The 20,567-nt window shown below is 42.0% G+C and overlaps 1 protein-coding gene across 2 annotated transcripts; it reads right to left on the reverse strand.

The window, feature by feature from the left end:
• Positions 1-1,365: 1,365 nt before the first annotated feature.
• On the reverse strand, positions 1,366-8,982 carry LOC120978009 (probable G-protein coupled receptor 34). Of its 2 annotated transcripts, none has more exons than XM_040406242.1 (2): positions 8,848-8,982; positions 1,366-2,439 (listed from the first exon to the last, which is right to left on the reverse strand). In XM_040406242.1, exon 2 carries the CDS (start codon positions 2,434-2,436, stop codon positions 1,372-1,374), a length of 1,065 nt encoding a protein of 354 aa, XP_040262176.1. In that variant the 5' UTR covers positions 2,437-2,439; positions 8,848-8,982; the 3' UTR covers positions 1,366-1,371. The 2 variants fall into 2 exon arrangements, with proteins under 2 accessions (XP_040262176.1, XP_040262175.1); XM_040406241.1 differs by having other exon boundaries at positions 8,803-8,881.
• Positions 8,983-20,567: the final 11,585 nt, after the last annotated feature.

Below are 20,567 nucleotides of genomic sequence, written 5' to 3' on the forward strand. Positions count from 1 at the left end.
TTTGGTGCAGATCCGTCATGGATCTGCACAGACGGATCCGTTCTGATAATACAACTATCTGCATCAGTTCAGAACGGATCCATTTGTATAATCTTTAACATAGCCAATACGGATCCGTCTTGAACACCATTGAAAGTCAATGGAGGACGGATCCTTTTTCTATTGTGCCAGATTGTGTCATAGAAAATGGATCCGTCCCCATTGACTTACATTGTGTGTCAGATCGGATCCGTTTGGCTCAGATTCGTCAGATGGACACCAAAACGTTGTTTTGGTGTCCGTCTCCAAAGCAGAATGGAGACGGAACGGAGGCAAAATGAGGCAAACTGATGCATTCTGAGCAGATTCTTTTCCATTCAAAATGCATTAGGGCAAAACTGAGCCGTTTTGGAACGCTTGTGAGAGCCCTGAACGGATCTCACAAACGGAAAGCCAAAACGCCAGTGTGAAAGTAGCCTTAAAGGGATTGTCCATGTTATTTTTTTTATTTATGGAAACAGCCTGGGCCCTGATAAAATAATGTAAATACTTACACTTATCTTCCCTGGACCCTCCGATCCAGCTCCGCTGCTCATTCCTCTCCCCGGACTGTAGTCATTGATGTATTGTTGTGGCTGCAGCAGTGACATCTTATACAGTGATGCAGCCAATCACTCAACGGTGTATGGCACAAGATCGTTGAGGCCAGTGATTGGCTAAAGCAGTGTTCAGGGTGTCACCACTGGAGCCACAAGAATACATCACTGACTGCAGCCTGGAAAGAAGAAGGAGCAGCAGCTCTGGATCGGAGAGGCCAGAGAAGGAGTCAGGCTATTTTCATAAATATAAAAATAATCTAGAAACCCCCTTTAATTACACAAAATATTCATCATAACGCACTCTTCAGTAAAACAATGGAAGATGGAGTAAATAAATAATAGGATCTAAGAAAATTGGGTCAGGTTTTCTAATTTTGTAAAATTTGCGACCACACCCCATGAAAAACAAAACTTTGTTCTGAATGCTTAAAATTTGTAAGAGATCCTAATCTGGACTAGACACTGACTGGGCTATCATAAAGCACTTTGTGCAGGCCATTTTCAGAGTCAGATGAGGATCTCCTGGATGAACAAGGTCATGTTGACATCTTTTCTTAGACTGTAGGAGTTGATAAGCGTTAGGGTACTTGAGGATACCCTAGAGCATCTAAGACATCTCCATATTGATATGGAACAGCAAAGCTTAAGGTCCTTCCGGTACACACACACAAGGAGATTGCCTAAATCTCTGTTCCCATCTATACGCCTCACAAGGTCTCTCCATGTGACCATTCACTGAGGAACAGGTGCTACTTGCTATAGGCACAGTCTGTAAACATTGCAGAGCTAGGATTCACATTTCAGTAACAGATCTGTTGCAGTTTGACGCTCTGTCCTGATGGTTCATGATGAGCTTGAGCTTTCCCTGAATGGTGCAAATTACAACTCTTTTGAAGCTGTCTGACAAGAAGAAATAGATCACAGGGTCCAGGCAGCTGTTGAGCGTAGATAAACAGAGCACTAATTCATTAGTGATATGCAAAGTCTGTTTCCAGGACAGGCTGGGTATAATATTTATTTGGGCCAGAATATAGGGCACACGTACTAAGTGATAAGGAACAAAACACACAATAAAGATGATAAGAACGATGAAGGACTTTTTCATCGCCCGGTTACTGTTTCTTTTCGTTTGGGGCTGGTTCTTCATTGAAGAAGCTCTGTGGAGCTTAGCAGAGATCTTTGCATAAAAATAGACAAAAAGAAAAAGAAGGACAAAGAAGGCAATCACAGCAGTCAGGTTGATGGCAGCTGACATGTTCCCCTTCTTCTTGAAGTGGAAGCACTTTTGGCTACAAGGTTCATTTCCTTTGTTTTCGAATAAGAATGGGACAATGCAGACCACATTGATCACCCACACCACGTGAGCGGCCCTAGAGCTCCACTGGACACTATGGATTTTGTACTGTTGTAGAGGCCTGATTATTTTAAGATATCTGTCCATGCTAATAAGGCTCAGGAACATTATACTTGCATACATGTTCAAGTAGAAGAAGGCACCTATGACGTGGCACAAGAGCAGAGGACCGTCGTTGTTTTGATATGCAATACGGAATGGTAAGCATAGCGCTAAGAGGAGATCAGCTATTGCAAGGTTCCTCATGTAGATGGTCATAGATGTACATCTTTGAAAATTTGTCCAGAAGACAAAAAGAGCCAGAATGTTGCTCAGGAGGCTCAGTCCACAAATGAATGAGTAAACCACAGGAAGCATCCAGGACAAGATTCCATCTTGAATATCACAACCATTGAAAGTAGGAAATGAAGATACATTGAGGTGAAGAGACAGAGAACCAGACGTTTCCAGAGTCCATGTCCTTGTAGTTTCGTTACTCAGCGTTACGTTTGTCAGAAGATCCATTATCTGTGAACAGACAACAAACAATATCTTATGAGACATGTGAAGCTTTTATCTATTAGATTTTACTTCGTACCATCTTCATGAATCAGACTGCAATTGGATGGACTCTCTCCGAGTCGAATTGCAGTTCAGATCTACAAAAAATTCACAGAGAGTAAGCTCTGCGTGTTATTTTTTAAAGAACATCTAAAAGCCTCAATACTCACTATGAGAAGCAGTCTGAAAAGTCTCATGTTGTCTAATGATCTGTTTTAATGAAATGAGAAGCAATACAAACAGTTGTGCAAACCTAGTATACATATGACTATAACATGAATTTAACTTTCCACTTTGCGTCATATTCTGACATGTGTGAAGGAAACATGGGAAGGTGGTGGTGGGCTAGATTCTGCAGAGCAAATGTTCAAATGGTCACTTACTTTTCACTCAGCTTTACATAAATTAATAGTACAGGTGAGCACAAAAACTTTGTAATATGTCTTATCAGTGAGAAATGTCTAGTTCTCATGTTATTAGCTGTTTATCTCTCCACCCCACCACCCCCACCCCTACACTAAATTCCTTTCTCCTTGAAATACAGGGAGTGCAGAATTATTAGGCAAGTTGTATTTTTGAGGATTAATTTTATTATTGAACAACAACCATGTTCTCAATGAACCCAAAAAACTCATTAATATCAAAGCTGAATATTTTTGGAAGTAGTTTTTAGTTTGTTTTTAGTTTTAGCTATTTTAGGGGGATATCTGTGTGTGCAGGTGACTATAACTGTGCATAATTATTAGGCAACTTAACAAAAAACAAATATATACCCATTTCAATTATTTATTTTTACCAGTGAAACCAATATAACATCTCAACATTCACAAATATACATTTCTGACATTCAAAAACAAAACAAAAACAAATCAGTGACCAATATAGCCACCTTTCTTTGCAAGGACACTCAAAAGCCTGCCATCCATGGATTCTGTCAGTGTTTAGATCTGTTCACCATCAACATTGCGTGCAGCAGCAACCACAGCCTCCCAGACACTGTTCAGAGAGGTGTACTGTTTTCCCTCCTTGTAAATCTCACATTTGATGATGGACCACAGGTTCTCAATGGGGTTCAGATCAGGTGAACAAGGAGGCCATGTCATTATATTTTCTTCTTTTATACCCTTTCTTGCCAGCCACGCTGTGGAGTACTTGGACGCGTGTTATGGAGCATTGTCCTGCATGAAAATCATGTTTTTCTTGAAGGATGCAGACTTCTTCCTGTACCACTGCTTGAAGAAGGTGTCTTCCAGAAACTGGCAGTAGGACTGGGAGTTGAGCTTGACTCCATCCTCAACCCGAAAAGGCCCCACAAGCTCATCTTTGATGATACCAGCCCAAACCAGTACTCCACCTCCACCTTGCTGGCGTCTGAGTCGGACTGGAGCTCTCTGCCTTTTACCAATCCAGCCACGGGCCCATCCATCTGGCCCATCAAGACTCACTCTCATTTCATCAGTCCATAAAACCTTAGAAAAATCAGTCTTGAGATATTTCTTGGCCCAGTCTTGACGTTTCAGCTTGTGTGTCTTGTTCAGTGGTGGTCGTCTTTCAGTCTTTCTTACCTTGGCCATGTCTCTGAGTATTGCACACCTTGTGCTTTTGGGCACTCCAGTGATGTTGCAGCTCTGAAATATGGCCAAACTGGTGGCAAGTGGCATCTTGGCAGCTGCACGCTTGACTTTTCTGAGTTTATGGGCAGTTATTTTGCGCCTTGGTTTTTCCACACGCTTCTTGCGACCCTGTTGACTATTTTGAATGAAACGCTTGATCACGCTTCAGAAGCTTTGCAATTTTAAGAGTGCTGCATCCCTCTGCAAGATATCTCACTATTTTTGACTTTTCTGAGCCTGTCAAGTCCTTCTTTTGACCCATTTTGCCAAAGGAAAGGAAGTTGCCTAATAATTATGCACACCTAATATAGGGTGTTGATGTCATTAGACCACACCCCTTCTCATTACAGAGATGCACATCACCTAATATGCTTAATTGGTAGTAGGCTTTCGAGCCTATACAGCTTGGAGTAAGACAACATGCATAAAGAGGATGATGTGGTCAAAATACTCATTTGCCTAATAATTCTGCACGCAGTGTATGCTTTGAATCCATCCAGAATGGGGGCAGCTTACAGAAGGATCATACTACACATGTGAATGCAAGTCTATAGAGAGGTGAGGGGGAGGATTGAGCAGGAGCTGAGTGAGGAAGGACTCCAGGAGAGACAGCAAATAGACTGCTGCAGCTACATAGGAATTTTATATCTCAGCCTATGTGCTTTATTTACATCCATACAGGTCAGTACATCTCTGTAATGTCCTCTAAGATACTAGGGCATACCTCTGAGTGACTGAGAAAAGGCTAGGAAGCAGATTCTCCTCTACTTTCTGTGTACAGTAGATAATCAGAAAGTGCTGCCTGGCTGCCGGACCACATTGACTATAATGGGAACCAACAGAGATCCAGCTGTTCCCGGGTATATATGCCAAAACAGCCTTCCAGATGTCTCCTAACACTTGTGTGAAAGTTGCCTTATTATATAGTGATGACATATTACTTTTCAAGGTACAGTGCATATGATTCTATCAAACCAGAGACTTAGAGGACAAATAGTGAGATAGCATTTAGCAGAATCTGTGACTTAGCCAACCTTTACAAATTCGGGCACCCATAATCTACACTAGTACAGTCATACTCCTCAGTGATACCACTTAGCCAGATCACACAGAGGGTACGTGTCTAGATCTCCATAGAAGAAGGAAGTATTTTAAAGGTTCTGTTAGGGTATCAGGTAATACCTTCCCAGGCTTGTGACAGCTGGAATTTGAGGGTCGTTAAATCATTGTATATTCTCATATTGCCCTGAGTCCACCATTCTTGGCACTTCAGGAGTGAATGCAATCCAGTAGACCTGTTGTGGGGCTGTATTTTCCAGACAAATTGCACTAAATGGGTTTGTCTAGACGGCAATTTTCTCTTCTTCCCAGTCCATAGCGGTGACAGACTTCAGCGAGTAATCAGCTGAGCAGTCATTTCCTGTGTGTCAAAATTGACTATGATGTAGAGACCCACAGGGACCCAGGAAGTGTTGGAATGGTTAGAGACTGGGAAGGTGAGTTTAACTTTTTTATGTCCTTTTGACCATGGGCGGACTGCCATAGACCCTACAGGGAAATTTACCAGTGGGCCGATGCCCAGAGGGCCACCCAAGCTCTCATCTTGGCCACCTGCCAGGTACATAAAGATCTGATGACCTCAGCATTAATTTTTGTAGGCACTATTTTGTGCTGCACTGTGGTATCTCGTTCTAGTGGGGCGGTATTTAGTTCTGCACTACGGTATTACTGGCACTTCTGTTGCCCGACTTTCTGTAAATTTGGACCCGCCTACAATATGGGTCCACTTTTAAGCTTTTTTTTCCAGGGCCACCTTAACTTCTCAGTCCGCCCCTGATTTTAACCCTTCAACAAAAACAAAAACCATTGGGATCACAGCCTCTTTAAAGGCTATGGGCACCTTAGGAGGCATTTTCTTTTGTTATTATTGCATTCTATTCATTTGAGTCTAATCAGCTGTTCAACTGGATTTCAACAGTATAGCTATTTTCCTATCAGTTTCCTAAAAATTTAGCTTAAATGAGTGCTTGAGCTAAAAGGAGTTCAGAAATAAGGGCTACAGATTGAGCCATCAGAGCAGCTCTCTGATGGGGAAGCAACAGTATGCAGATACACTGAAAGTTGCAGAGGAAACAATGTTGACAGTTTTTAACAAAGAGGAATGAAAAACATGACTTTTAGCATAATGCAATGATTAAATGCTCCCAAGGGTGTCCATAGCCTTAAAGCAGGGGTGCCATACTCAAGGCCCTCAAGTTGTTGCAAAACTACAACTCCCAGCATGCCCTGATAGCTGTAGGCTGCTGTCTAAGCATGATAGAAGTTGTAGTTTTGTAACAGCTGGAGGGCAATAAGTTTGACAGATGTGCCTTAAAGGAACCTTGCTTTCTTCATTCATGTGCAAATGCTCCCCAATGAGAGGGGTCACATAGTGAATTCAAGTACCCTTGTAAACAAAACAGCTCTTGAGCAGTACAACACCCAGCAGAACTATTACTGCTCCATGTGGATTAAAACAAAACATATTGATACAACATTCAGTTTGTTCTGAGGACGCTAAAATGAGCAAACTGTCCATGTCTACTCAACAGATGCAGGACCTGCTATGGGAAATACTTTTTTACAAGAGTCGCAAGAAAAGCACTACAACAGCTGCATCATTTACAAGTGCGTATAAAGCCCCTGGTCAAACACGGCATCTTCTCCTGAGTGAACAAACAAGACTGAGCAAATACAATGTGGAGGTTCAATGGTTAGTAATTATTTTACATATGTGTAGCCTTTTTATAGGAACAAGCTGACTAAACAAGACTATACCGACCCAGTGTACACAACTTTAAGAACCCACCATCTATGTTCTCTGATGGCCTGAATGTAGAGGATCTACAGGGTCTACAAGAGACCAAGAGTAGAGTAGATCCTCTACTGAAACTGCATACACACTGGTGCACTGTCGTCTCCTCCATGCCTGGGGTTCAGCCCTGGCACACCATGTTATATGCTCATCCCACTGGCTTGGTTTCTAGATATGCGTAAATCTATGGGACCGCTGCTATTTCTTGGTCAAGAGCTGTAGAAGATGGGCACTCTGTTTTCCTATTTACATAAAAATGAAAGGTAGAACTGGCCATGGAGTAAACGGCCTCGAGATTAGTAAACTAGAACCTCTCAGGGGCTGATGTGGCTGCATCTTCTGTACAGTGCTGTGGAATATGTCGGTGCTCTATATTTGTAATAACCCCACGATCATCTCTTTGGGGCAACCGCCAGCACCGGAAAGTTTACAGTGTATGGAACTGGAAGCAGACAGCTCCATACACTGTGTAGTGGCCGTGCCGGGTACTGCAGCTCAGCTCCCAGTACACCGGCACCAGAAGCTAAACAGTATATGGAACCTTCTGCTCGCTTTAGATACATTGGACAATAAAATAAATAAATAAAATAAATGTGAAAATGTGTAGCATCCAGTGCTAGTGGCTGCCTGAAACAGCTGAAGGGTGCTGGGTGTCAGCACCCTACTGATCTGATACAGATGACCTATCCTGAGGATGGGTATCAATATCTAATGTCATCTAGACGTGTATAGTGCAGGGGCACAGGCTGTAGGTTATTCCTCTATGTTATAGTTAAACATTAATAGGTAATTAATGAAGGACACAAAGCTGAGATATTGATTGAAGTAGATGTGCTATTCATCTTCTACATCGGACACTGCTGCTGTGTACTCCATATTTATTATCTAATGGACCAAGGCCAGTCCTGTCTAGCAGAGGGAACTGTGTAGATTCCAGAATGTAAATCTAACTATACACCAGAATTACGTTTATACAGGTTTTAAGTATTATAAAACCATTTATCTACATGTTATATTTCATATCTATTTATCTGTCTCATATCTTTCCATCTTTATATACATATTCATGTAAATATCTATCCATATATCTTCCCTTGTATCCATGTAATTATTTATCTATTAATCTTTCTATATATATTATCTATCATCTATCTATTATCTATCTATTCAATCTCATATCTCTCCACATCTTTCAATCTTATATATTTCCATACATTTCCATGTAAATATCTATCTATCTTTCTAAGTATTTATGCATGTAATTATCTCTGTCTATCCATCCATCCATCTATCTCATATATTTCCATCTTTCTGTACATATCCATGTAATTATATCTTCCCATTTATGTCTTCTCTTGGTCCCGGGACATATAGGCTATGTTCAGATGATCAATCCCAGTTAAATCTTGAAATTCTTACTTCCACTAGCCATAGGTGGTTTTTCAAGAGCTTTAACTATAATAACCAATATTTAATGCAAACTCCATTTTATTGAGGAGATATCTGCTACATGTTATATCAAATCATCAATACTAAAAAATAAAGTCATTGAATTCACAGGGTGATGGCCCCCTGTATGATAGAGAGCTCTCTCCTTCTCAATACTGTTAGCCAGAACAGAAACAATTCAGTCTGTGGACCCAAGCACAAGCCCAGGGATCTAGAGCAGATACATGGTCTGATATGTAATATTTATATACCAATGACTTATACTTGAATACACCCATCCATCTTATTTCTTACAGGAAGATTGCTAATTCATTTCTGCAAACTTCTTCTCTACCATTGTGTGATATAAAGTGAAGTAAAAGAAAGTAGAAAACAATTCATATATACAGCAGACATCAGTACAGAAATACATACCGTACACTCACTCACCGCTGAGGCTCATCAGAGGCTGCTCCTCACCCTGACATTATGGGCTTCTCAGAAATGACTTGAAGACTTCAGTGGGAATCCCCCTCATCACCTGCTCTCCTCCTGACTCTTCATTTCTGATGTCCTTAGGTCACATTCATGGGAGTGGTTATCAGAGTCTTCTCCCCTTCTTGCTTCACAGCCCTGAACCTGTGCTGATACAATGGAGCAGACAGCCCAATGTCAGCCAGTCACTGCTATCACATCTGCAGGCTGGACCATGGGGGAGATGTCCTCTGAGGAGGGCTCTCCAGAAAGTGCATATAGGAAGAGTAGGGGCACTCATATAGAACTATGTAATATGTCTATCTAGTTATCTACCTATCTAGCAGCAGAACATAAGCCGCACAGAATAAATGTATTCACCCATGTGTCCATTTACAGGAATTTTATCTATCTCTCTCTCTAATCTACTGTATCTATCATCTAATCTATATATTATCTATATCTATATATCTATCTCTATATATATACTCTCTATCTCTCTATACATTATCTCTCTAATAATCTATCTCTATACAGGGAGTGCAGAATTATTAGGAAAGTTGTATTTTTGAGGATTAATTTTATTATTGAACAACAACCATGTTCTCAATGAACCCAAAAAACTCATTAATATCAAAGCTGAATATTTTTGGAAGTAATTTTTAGTTTGTTTTTAGTTTTAGCTATTTTAGGGGGATATCTGTGTGTGCAGGTGACTATTACTGTGCATAATTATTACGCAACTTAACAAAAAACAAATATATACCCATTTCAATTATTTATTTTTACCAGTGAAACCAATATAACATCTCAACATTCACAAATATACATTTCTGACATTCAAAAACAAAACAAAAACAAATCAGTGACCAATATAGCCACCTTTCTTTGCAAGGACACTCAAAAGCCTGCCATCCATGGATTCTGTCAGTGTTTTGATCTGTTCACCATCAACGTTGCGTGCAGCAGCAACCACAGCCTCCCAGACACTGTTCAGAGAGGTGTACTGTTTTCCCTCCTTGTAAATCTCACATTTGATGATGGACCACAGGTTCTCAATGGGGTTCAGATCAGGTGAACAAGGAGGGGAGTTGAGCTTGACTCCATCCTCAACCCAAAAAGGCCCCACAAGCTCATCTTTGATGATACCAGCCCAAACCAGTACTCCACCTCCACCTTGCTGGCGTCTGAGTCGGACTGGAGCTCTCTGCCCTTTACCAATCCAGTCACGGGCCCATCCATATGGCCCATCAAGACTCACTCTCATTTCATCAGTCCATAAAACCTTAGAAAAATCAGTCTTGAGATATTTCTTGGACCAGTCTTGACGTTTCAGCTTGTGTGTCTTGTTCAGTGGTGGTCGTCTTTCAGCCTTTCTTACCTTGGCCATGTCTCTGAGTATTGCACACCTTGTGCTTTTGGGCACTCCAGTGATGTTGCAGCTCTGAAATATGGCCAAACTGGTGGCAAGTGGCATCTTGGCAGCTGCACGCTTGACTTTTCTCAGTTCATGGGCAGTTATTTTGCGCCTTGGTTTTTCCACACGAATCTTGCGACCCTGTTGACTATTTTGAATGAAACGCTTGATTGTTCGATGATCACGCTTCAGAAGCTTTGCAATTTTAAGAGTGCTGCATCCCTCTGCAAGATATCTCACTATTTTTGACCTTTCGGAGCCTGTCAAGTCCTTCTTTTGACCCATTTTGCCAAAGGAAAGGAAGTTGCCTAATAATTATGTACACCTGATATAGGGTGTTGATGTCATTAGACCACACCCCTTCTCATTACAGAGATGCACATCACCTAATATGCTTAATTGGTAGTAGGCTTTCGAGCCTATACAGCTTGGAGTAAGACAACATGCATAAAGAGGATGATGTGGTCAAAATACTAATTTGCCTAATAATTCTGTACAGGGTGTATATTATCTATCTATCTATTTATATATCTGTCTATCTCTATATATTATCTATGAATCTATCTATCTATTTCTATATATTATCTATCTATCTATCTATTTATCATCTATCTATTTATCTATCAAATAATCTATCTCTATATATCATCTAGAGAAATAAAGAAAAGAAGCAGCACTCAAGAAAGAAAGCGGGTGCAAAAAATCCTCCTTATCAGACCTGTGACCAAGGTCCAAGTTGTAGATACAAGGCAAAAAAATGAAGGCAGCACTCCAAATAGTGAAGAAAGTGGAAGGTTTATTCACCCAACCAGCAGCAACGTTTCAGCTCTCTCTATGGAGCCTTTGTCCAGCCAAAGGCTCCATAGAGAGAGCTGAAACGTTGCTGCTGGTTGGGTGAATAAACCTTCCACTTTCTTCACTATTTGGAGTGCTGCCTTCATTCTATATATCATCTATCTATATATCTCTATATATTAGCTATCTCTCTATATACTATCTATTTATCTCTATATATTATCTATCTATTTATTATCTATATATCAATCAATCATCTAATCTATTTCTATATACTATCTATCTATCTATCTATCTATCTATCTAATAATCTATCTCTATATACTATCTCTATATCTATCTGTCATCAAATTTTTCTCTATATATTATCTATCTATATATCTATCTCTATATACAGGGAGTGCAGAATTATTAGGCAAGTTGTATTTTTGAGGATTAATTTTATTATTGAACAACAACCATGTTCTCAATGAACCCAAAAAACTCATTAATATCAAAGCTGAATATTTTTGGAAGTAGTTTTTAGTTTGTTTTTAGTTTTAGCTATTTTAGGGGGATATCTGTGTGTGCAGGTGACTATTACTGTGCATAATTATTGGGCAACTTAACAAAAAACAAATATATACCCATTTCAATTATTTATTTTTACCAGTGAAACCAATATAACATCTCAACATTCACAAATATACATTTCTGACATTCAAAAACAAAACAAAAACAAATCAGTGACCAATATAGCCACCTTTCTTTGCAAGGACACTCAAAAGCCTGCCATCCATAGATTCTGTCAGTGTTTTGATCTGTTCACCATCAACATTGCGTGCAGCAGCAACCACAGCCTCCCAGACACTGTTCAGAGAGGTGTACTGTTTTCCCTCCTTGTAAATCTCACATTTGATGATGGACCACAGGTTCTCAATGGGGTTCAGATCAGGTGAACAAGGAGGCCATGTCATTAGATTTTCTTCTTTTATACCCTTTCTTGCCAGCCACGCTGTGGAGTACTTGGACGCGTGTGATGGAGCATTGTCCTGCATGAAAATCATGTTTTTCTTGAAGGATGCAGACTTCTTCCTGTACCACTGCTTGAAGAAGGTGTCTTCCAGAAACTGGCAGTAGGACTGGGAGTTGAGCTTGACTCCATCCTCAACCCGAAAAGGCCCCACAAGCTCATCTTTGATGATACCAGCCCAAACCAGTACTCCACCTCCACCTTGCTGGCGTCTGAGTCGGACTGGAGCTCTCTGCCCTTTACTAATCCAGCCACGGGCCCATCCATCTGGCCCATCAAGACTCACTCTCATTTCATCAGTCCATAAAACCTTAGAAAAATCAGTCTTGAGATATTTCTTGGCCCAGTCTTGACGTTTCAGCTTGTGTGTCTTGTTCAGTGGTGGTCGTCTTTCAGCCTTTCTTACCTTGGCCATGTCTCTGAGTATTGCACACCTTGTGCTTTTGGGCACTCCAGTGATGTTGCAGCTCTGAAATATGGCCAAACTGGTGGCAAGTGGCATCTTGGCAGCTGCACGCTTGACTTTTCTCAGTTCATGGGCAGTTATTTTGCGCCTTGGTTTTTCCACACGCTTCTTGCGACCCTGTTGACTATTTTGAATGAAACGCTTGATTGTTCGATGATCACGCTTCAGAAGCTTTGCAATTTTAAGAGTGCTGCATCCCTCTGCAAGATATCTCACTATTTTTGACTTTTCTGAGCCTGTCAAGTCCTTCTTTTGACCCATTTTGCCAAAGGAAAGGAAGTTGCCTAATAATTATGCACACCTAATATAGGGTGTTGATGTCATTAGACCACACCCCTTCTCATTACAGAGATGCACATCACCTAATATGCTTAATTGGTAGTAGGCTTTCGAGCCTATACAGCTTGGAGTAAGACAACATGCATAAAGAGGATGATGTGGTCAAAATACTCATTTGCCTAATAATTCTGCACGCAGTGTATAATCTATCTATTATCTCACATATCAATTTTACACTGTGGGCATATTGATGAAATACTATATACAGTGGATATAAAAATTCTACACACCCCTGTTAAAATGTCAGGTTTTTGTGATGTAAAAAAATGAGACAAAGATAAATCATTTCAGAACTTTTTCCACCTTTAATGTGACCTATAAGGCTACTTTCACACTAGCGTTCGGAGCGGATCCGTCTGATGTTTCATCAGACGGATCCGCTCCTATAATGCAGACGTTCGCATCCGTTCAGAACGGATCCGTCTGCATTATAACTTAGAAAAATTTCTAAGTGTGAAAGTAGCCTGAGCGGATCCGTTCAGACTTTACATTGAAAGTCAATGGGGGACGGATCCGCTTGAAGATTGAGCCATATGGTGTCATCTTCAAGCGGATCCGTCCCCATTGACTTCCATTATAAGTCTGGACGGATCCGCTCGCCTCCGCACGGCCAGGCGGACACCCGAACGCTGCAAGCAGCGTTCAGGTGTCCGCTCACTGAGCGGAGCGGAGGCTGAACGCTGGCAGGCGGATGCATTCTCAGTGGATCCGCCTCCACTGAGAATGCATCAGGGCTGGACGGCTGCGTTCGGGACCGCTCGTGAGCCCCTTCAAACGGTGCGCACGAGCGGACACCTGAACGCAGGTGTGAAAGTAGCCTAAACTGTAGCACTCAATTGAAAAACAAACTGTAATCTTTTAGGTGGAGGGGAGAAAAAAAACTACTAAAATAATGTGGTTGCATAAGTGTGCACACCCTCTTATAACTGGGGATGTAGCTGTGTTCAGAATTAAGCAATCACATTCAAAATCATGTTAAATAGGAGTCAGCATACACTTGCCATCATGTAAAGTGCCTCTGATTAACCCCAAATAAAGTTCAGCTGCTCTAGTTGGTCTTTCCTGAAATTTTCTTAGTCGCATCCCACAGCAAAAGCCATGGTCCACAGAGAGCTTCCAAAGCATCAGAGGGATTTCATTGTTAAAAGGTATCAGTCAGGAGAAGGGTACAAAAGAATTTCCAAGGCATTAGATATACCATGGAACACAGTGAAGACAGTCATCATCAAGTGGAGAAAATATGGCACAACAGTGACATTACCAAGAACTGGACGTCAATCCAAAATTGATGAAAAGACAATAAGAAAACTGGTCTGGGAGGCTACAGCAACATTAAAGGAGCTGCAGGAATATCTGGCAAGTACTGGCTGTGTGGTACATGTGACAACAATCTCCCGTATTCTTCATATGTCTGGGCTATGGGGTAGAGTAGCAAGACGAAAGCCTTTTCTTACGAAGAAAAACATCCAAGCCAGGCTACATTTTGCAAAAACACACCTGAAGTCTCCCAAAAGCATGTGGGAAAATTTGTTATGGTCTGATGAAAACAAGGTTGAACTTTTTGCCATAATTCCAAAAGATTTGTTTGGCGCAAAAACAACACTGCACATCACCAAAAGAAGACCATACCCACAGTGAAGCATGGTGGTGGCAGCATCATGCTTTGAGGCTGTTTTTCTTTAGCTGGAACTGGGGCCTTAGGTAAGCTAGATGGAATTATGAACAGTTCCAAATACCAGTCAATATTGGCACAAAACCTTCAGGCTTCTGCTAGAAAGCTGAACATGAAGTGGAACTTCATCTTTCAGCATGACAACGACCCAAAGCATACATCCAAATCAACAAAGGAATGGCTTCAGCAGAAGATTCAAGTTTTGGAATGGCCCAGCCAGAGCCCAGACCTGAATCCAATTGAAAATCTGTGGGGTGATCTGAAGAGGGCTGTGCACAGGAGATGCCCTCGCAATCTGACAGATTTGGAGTGTTTTTGCAAAGAAGAGTGGGCAAATCTTGCCAAGTCAAAATGTGCCATGCTGATAGACTCATACCCAAAAAAACTGAGTGCTGTAATAAAATCAAAAGGTGCTTCAACAAAGTATTAGTTTAAGGGTCTCATTTTTTTTACATCACAGAAACCTGACATTTTAACAGAGATGTGTAGACTTTTTATATCCACTGTATATATATATATTGTGGGGACTTGCTCTGGTAGACAGGATTAGCGGATGCAGTACAGAGGCAACAACAAGTTCTTTGGATCAAACAGTTCAGGCAAGTGGCAAAACAAGCAGTCATATTCAAATAAAAAGTCACCTTGCGGTGTTGGTGGTAATTCACACCATGTTTCAATTCTGCCTCAAAGAGTCCTTGCTGATAGTAGCCCCAACCTGTTTTCACGCCAAACAGTTAGCAAGACTTCATCCAGCCACAAGGCTCCCAGATCCCAACACAGAGACTTGGCTTCTGAGCCCAGCTGCCTATTTAAGGACAGCCAGGTACTGCCAAAACCCGGACAGGCACTAAAATCCGGTCCGGTATTTGACCTGATCTGGCTGTAAATCAGCCCAGCAGCACATGCTGGGAGGAAAATAGCTGTTTTCCCAGACAAAACCTCTCACTGTGTCACAATATATATATATATTTATTATATATAACAAACAAATTGGGCCACTGTGTCAAGTGTAAATAAAATCAGGATACAATGATTTGTAAATGTCATAGATTCCTATGTTATTCACAGTAGATCACAGAACACACATCAGATGTTAAATGTAAGACATTTTATCATTTCATGAAAAAATTAACTAATTTAGAACTTAATGACATCAACACATCTGAAAATGTTGGGTCAGGGCCCAGACTACCATTGTGTAGCATCCCCTCTTCTTGTAACAACAGTCTATAAAAGTCTAGGAGGTGAGGCGACCGATTGCCGGAGTTTGACAGAGGAATGTTCTCACATTCTTGTCTGATGTAGGATTCTTCTAGGTCTTTTTTGCCCAATTTTTCATCTCATAATGCACCAAATGTTTTCCACTGGAGTGTAGGCAGCCAGTTTAGCCCCCAGTGCAGATTCCTCAGGACTAAATTTCAGAAATAGAGATAATAATAGGAGCCATCTCAAATCCTGACATTAGGACTGATACAAAGAATCTCCTCTATTCTGCACATCTGGTGGCACTGAGAGGCAGTTGCTACTTTACAGGCCAATAACTGGTATAGATCTGTGACCATCTGTCCAGCCTACACATCTTCTACAGCCTTCTATCGCAGTACAATGCCTGCCCCAACTATTATCTTCCCCAGCATTTAGGTTGGGTTTACATATCCTGTTTTTTTATGCAGTTTTTGAAGCCAAATCCAGGAATGGATCATAAATGGAGAACACATATTAAGGAAAGACTGGGTGTTATCTTTTTTTTTAATCCATTGGCTTTGGCTTCAAAATACTGCATTAAAAACCTGAAAGTGTAAACCCAGACATATTTTATAGCTTTTAAACTAAGACAGCACTCCAGTGCGAGTGTATATTTATTCCTGCTGAATGTGTGCCTTATTAAAGGGACCTTCCAGTAAAGCAGTTTACTGAATCTAAGCAGGTGAGTGAGGCTTCTTTCTTTATTTTTTGACATTACTCGGTCTATAGCACAATGTTTGGGTCCCAAATTCCCCTTTAAAGAGCATCTGTCTCTATTGAAACAGGCATACTGCCTGGTAGAGTTGATCCTGCTGATTAAACTGATACCTTTCTTGTGAAAATCCGTTGTGGCGTTCCAGAGAAAAAAAGGCTTTTATTCTTTATGCAAGTGAGGGTTTCCATGCACTGAGGGGTGGAGCCTAGCCTCTCAGTGCACCTAGGCTTTCCAGTGCAGGACACGCCCCTCTGTGCACTGTTGCTCTCACTTGCATAAAGAATAAAAGTCTTTTTTCTTGGGAAGGCAGAAACCGATTTTCACAAGACAGGTATCATTTTAATCAGCAGAATCAACTCTACCAGGCAGTATTCCTGGTTCAATGGGGTTGATCCTGCTGACAGATTTATAGAATTAGCCACCCATGTTCAATAAAAGTAAAACCTCTGATCTTGTCAGAACACATATTAGACGGACGGATAATCAGGTGAATTATTGGGGATGAGTGCTTATATAAAAATTTCCATTTCTGACATCTGGCCTGTGTAAAAGGTGCCAGTGATCACCCGTTGAAGGAGCAAACATTGTGATCCTGTCTTTCAGCCAGCACCTAAAATCATCATTTCTGTGTAGCAGATCGTCCTGTGTAAACAGCGTCCGACTGCCTTCTACGAAGACAAGCAAACATCGTAGCGATCGCTGATCCCCATGCTGCAGAGGTGATCACTGCATATAAATGTAACTCTCATCTACAATGACGATTAGGCAATTATCAGGTTCTTCCCAATAATTTTCGGAAACATTGATCCGTGTATAAAGACCATTATCGGTATGCAGAACCACTCCCCATTTAGCGTTTCAGTAGTTCCATCAGGACGAGTCATTTACGAAGTACAGCCCTCCATCCTCCCGTGCTCATCAGACAGTCTAAAGAAGTGCACAACACGCAGACAGAGCAGTCTCAGCTGTCACACCTGTGTGCTGACTGTCACAATGCCCCCCACGTTACTGTATTGATTCAGTTGTTTTTTTTAGAGAGTAAAATGCCAATCTTCCAAAGAATATAATGAAATATAACCCAAACTGACCCAGCTACTGCTCGTAGTATATCAGAAAGTACTTATTTTATGTTATATTACCAAATCACCCTTAAAATGAGACTGATTATGGCACTTTACCTCTTTCATTCTGTACTGATTTCACACTGAGTTGTGTCGTGCTCTGTCGAATGCCTATTACCTCCAGTGAAGGCCTATTACAAACGCCACCAAGAAGATTTAAGGGTGTATTAGACAGGAGGGAAGTGTTACCTCCGGCAGTCGCAGATAGCTAGCAGAGGACACCGATGCTATTACTTGAAGCAATGTCCTCTGCAGCATCGCTCATCCCCAGGCAGGACAGCGGTGTGCCGAAGGCAGATCTTCATTCTCGCCGGAAAATCCAGATATTTCAACCTGCTGAAAGATCTGAATTGCCCAATGAGCGAGCGTTTGCTCATTCATCGGGAAATGGGACAATAGTATTGCCAGATGACGTTTATAGGAACGCTCGTTACCGAAAATCTACCCGTCTAATATACCCCTTAGGGCTCATGCACACGAACATATTTTCTTTCCGTGTTCAGCAAAAAACGCTTCCGTTACTGATAATACAACCGTCTGCATCCGTTATGAACGGATCCGGTTGTATTATCTTTAACATGGCCAAGACGGATCCGTCATGAACTCCATTGAAAGTCAATGGGGGACGGATCCGTTTTCTATTGTGTCAGATCGTGTCAGAGAAAAACGGATCCGTCCCCATTGACTTGCATTGTGAATCCATCTTGCTCCGCATCCCAGGACGGAAAACAAACCACAGCATGCAGCGGTTTGCTCTCCGGTATGAGAACGGGACGGAATGCACTTTGGAGCGCTCCGTTCTGTTCAGTTATGCTTTGTCTCCATTGACAATGAATGGGGACAAAACGGAAGCGTTTTTTTTTTTCAGGTATTGAGACCCTATGATGGATTTCAATACCGGAAAATAGAAACGCTAGTGTGATAGTAGCCTTAAGGACAGGTCACCAATCTTATTGGTGGGGGTATGACATTCAGCACCCCCACTGATCAGCTGTTGGAAGAGGTTGTGGTGCTCCAGTGTGCGCTGGGGCCTCCTCAGAGCATGACTAGCAGAGCGCCATACATTGTGTAGTGGCAGTGTTTGGTATTGTGGCTCAGGCCCAATCACTTGAGCTGCATCTAGGACATGTGACCGATGAACGTGACATCACTGTTCTAGGAAGAGGCCAGCGCTCACCAGAGCACCATGGACTCTTTAAACAACTGATCGGTGGGGATGCTGGGGGTCAGATACCCTTAAATCAGATATTGATGAACCATCTTGAGGATCGATATTGTACTCCCAGGAACCGCCTTTAATCACTTTATAACTGCAAATTTATTTTTTGAAGAGCTCTGTGTTGTCAGAGAACAATCATGGGACCAGTCAAGTTTACATCCAAGAGCTGAACTCCTGTACAGACCTAGGATGATATATTGTATCCACCCTGACACACTGTAGAAAACAATCAGGACAGGAAAGGTTTTCTGCTGCTGATGGAAATAGTGTGGCTCTGACACAACATATAGACTTCCGACACCTTCTATTCTCTCCAGCTTTCCCAAGAGCTCCATGGGTGTAATTTTTGACTCCAGTTGCTTCCTCCAATCCTCCATTCTTGGTCTAACAGCTGTCCCTCAAGACACAGACATCCCTCACAAGACATCTCTTGCATCTTCTTTTGTTTCACAGTAACTCCTGCTATCCCTCCTGTCAATCTCTGTCCCCATACCCTGCCCACACTTTCCAGATGTCCCAGAGTTGTCAGGAAACAGTCAGCTGTAGATGGCTTCTGCCAGGGCAGGCTGTAGCCTCCACCCCCATCCCATGGGCTCCACTATGTTAACATATCAGATGTTCTCCTTCCTGGATAAGTCAAACAGTCCTGTTGGTCGTTTTCTTAGCTCAGCTGATGGTCACGGAATTAGTGTCAACCTACAAATATCCACGTGATTGAGTAGAGCAGGACAGTTTATATAGGAACGGTGACGTTATAGGTTAACCTTTCATCCTTCAGGGTTTGTTCCCAAAATTCAGCAGTATTTTATTTTTTTTATGACATCTTCCTCCATAAAAACCCCCGCTGGTCCGAACCAGCAGTGGTCACTGGCGCTATTCATGCTTATGTGACTGCTGAGGCCAGTAACTGGCTGCAGTGGGGATCAGAGTGGGGGGGGGGGGGATCAAGAGGTGGCAAGGGAGCAGTGAAACATTTAAAATGTGAATACAATTTATTTATTTTTACTTAAATTATTTTTTTGAAAAATCTCAGAAATTTTCTTTAAAGAGAACCTGTCACCAGGATTTAGTGCATAGAGCTGGGGACATGGGCTCCTAGATGGCCGCTAGCACATCCGCAATACCCAGTCCCCACAGCTCTCTGCGCTTTTATTGTGTTAAAAACAGTTTTGATCCATATGCAAATGACCTGATATGAGTCCTGTATCCGGAGATGAGTCAAGCGGAAAGGAGCCCAGCACCGCCCCGCGTCCTCCGAATCTCCTCCTTGCTGGCTGACGTCACAGAGCTGGAGCGCCGAAATCTCGCGATGCGCGAGCTAGCGCATGCGCAGTGTCGGCATCATGTTCATTCCCTGTACTGGCATCAGCACAGGGAACAAACTACGCATGCGCTAGCTCGCGCATCGCGTGATTTCGGCGCTCCAGCTCTGTGACGTCAGCCAGCAAGGAGGAGATTCGGAGGACGCGGGGCGGTGCTGGGCTCCTTTCCGCTGGACTCATCTCCGGACACAGGACACATATCAGGTCATTTGCATATGGATCAAAACTGTTTTTTAACACAATGAAAGCACACAGAGCTGTGGGACCTGGGTACTGCAGATGTGCTAGCGGCCATCTAGCAGCCCATGTCCCCAGCTCTATGCACAAAATCCTGGTGACAGGTTCCCTTTAAGACCTTTTATTCAAAATAGACAGTCCTCTGTTTTTGCAATATGATATAAAG

Source organism: Bufo bufo, chromosome 8, assembly GCF_905171765.1.
Source record: "Bufo bufo chromosome 8, aBufBuf1.1, whole genome shotgun sequence".
NCBI lineage: Eukaryota > Metazoa > Chordata > Amphibia > Anura > Bufonidae > Bufo > Bufo bufo.

Coding starts and splice junctions, on each gene's coding strand:
- LOC120978009 (XM_040406242.1), bottom strand. CDS start 2,436: ATGGATCTTCTGACAAACGTAACGCTGAGTAACGAAACTACAAGGACA.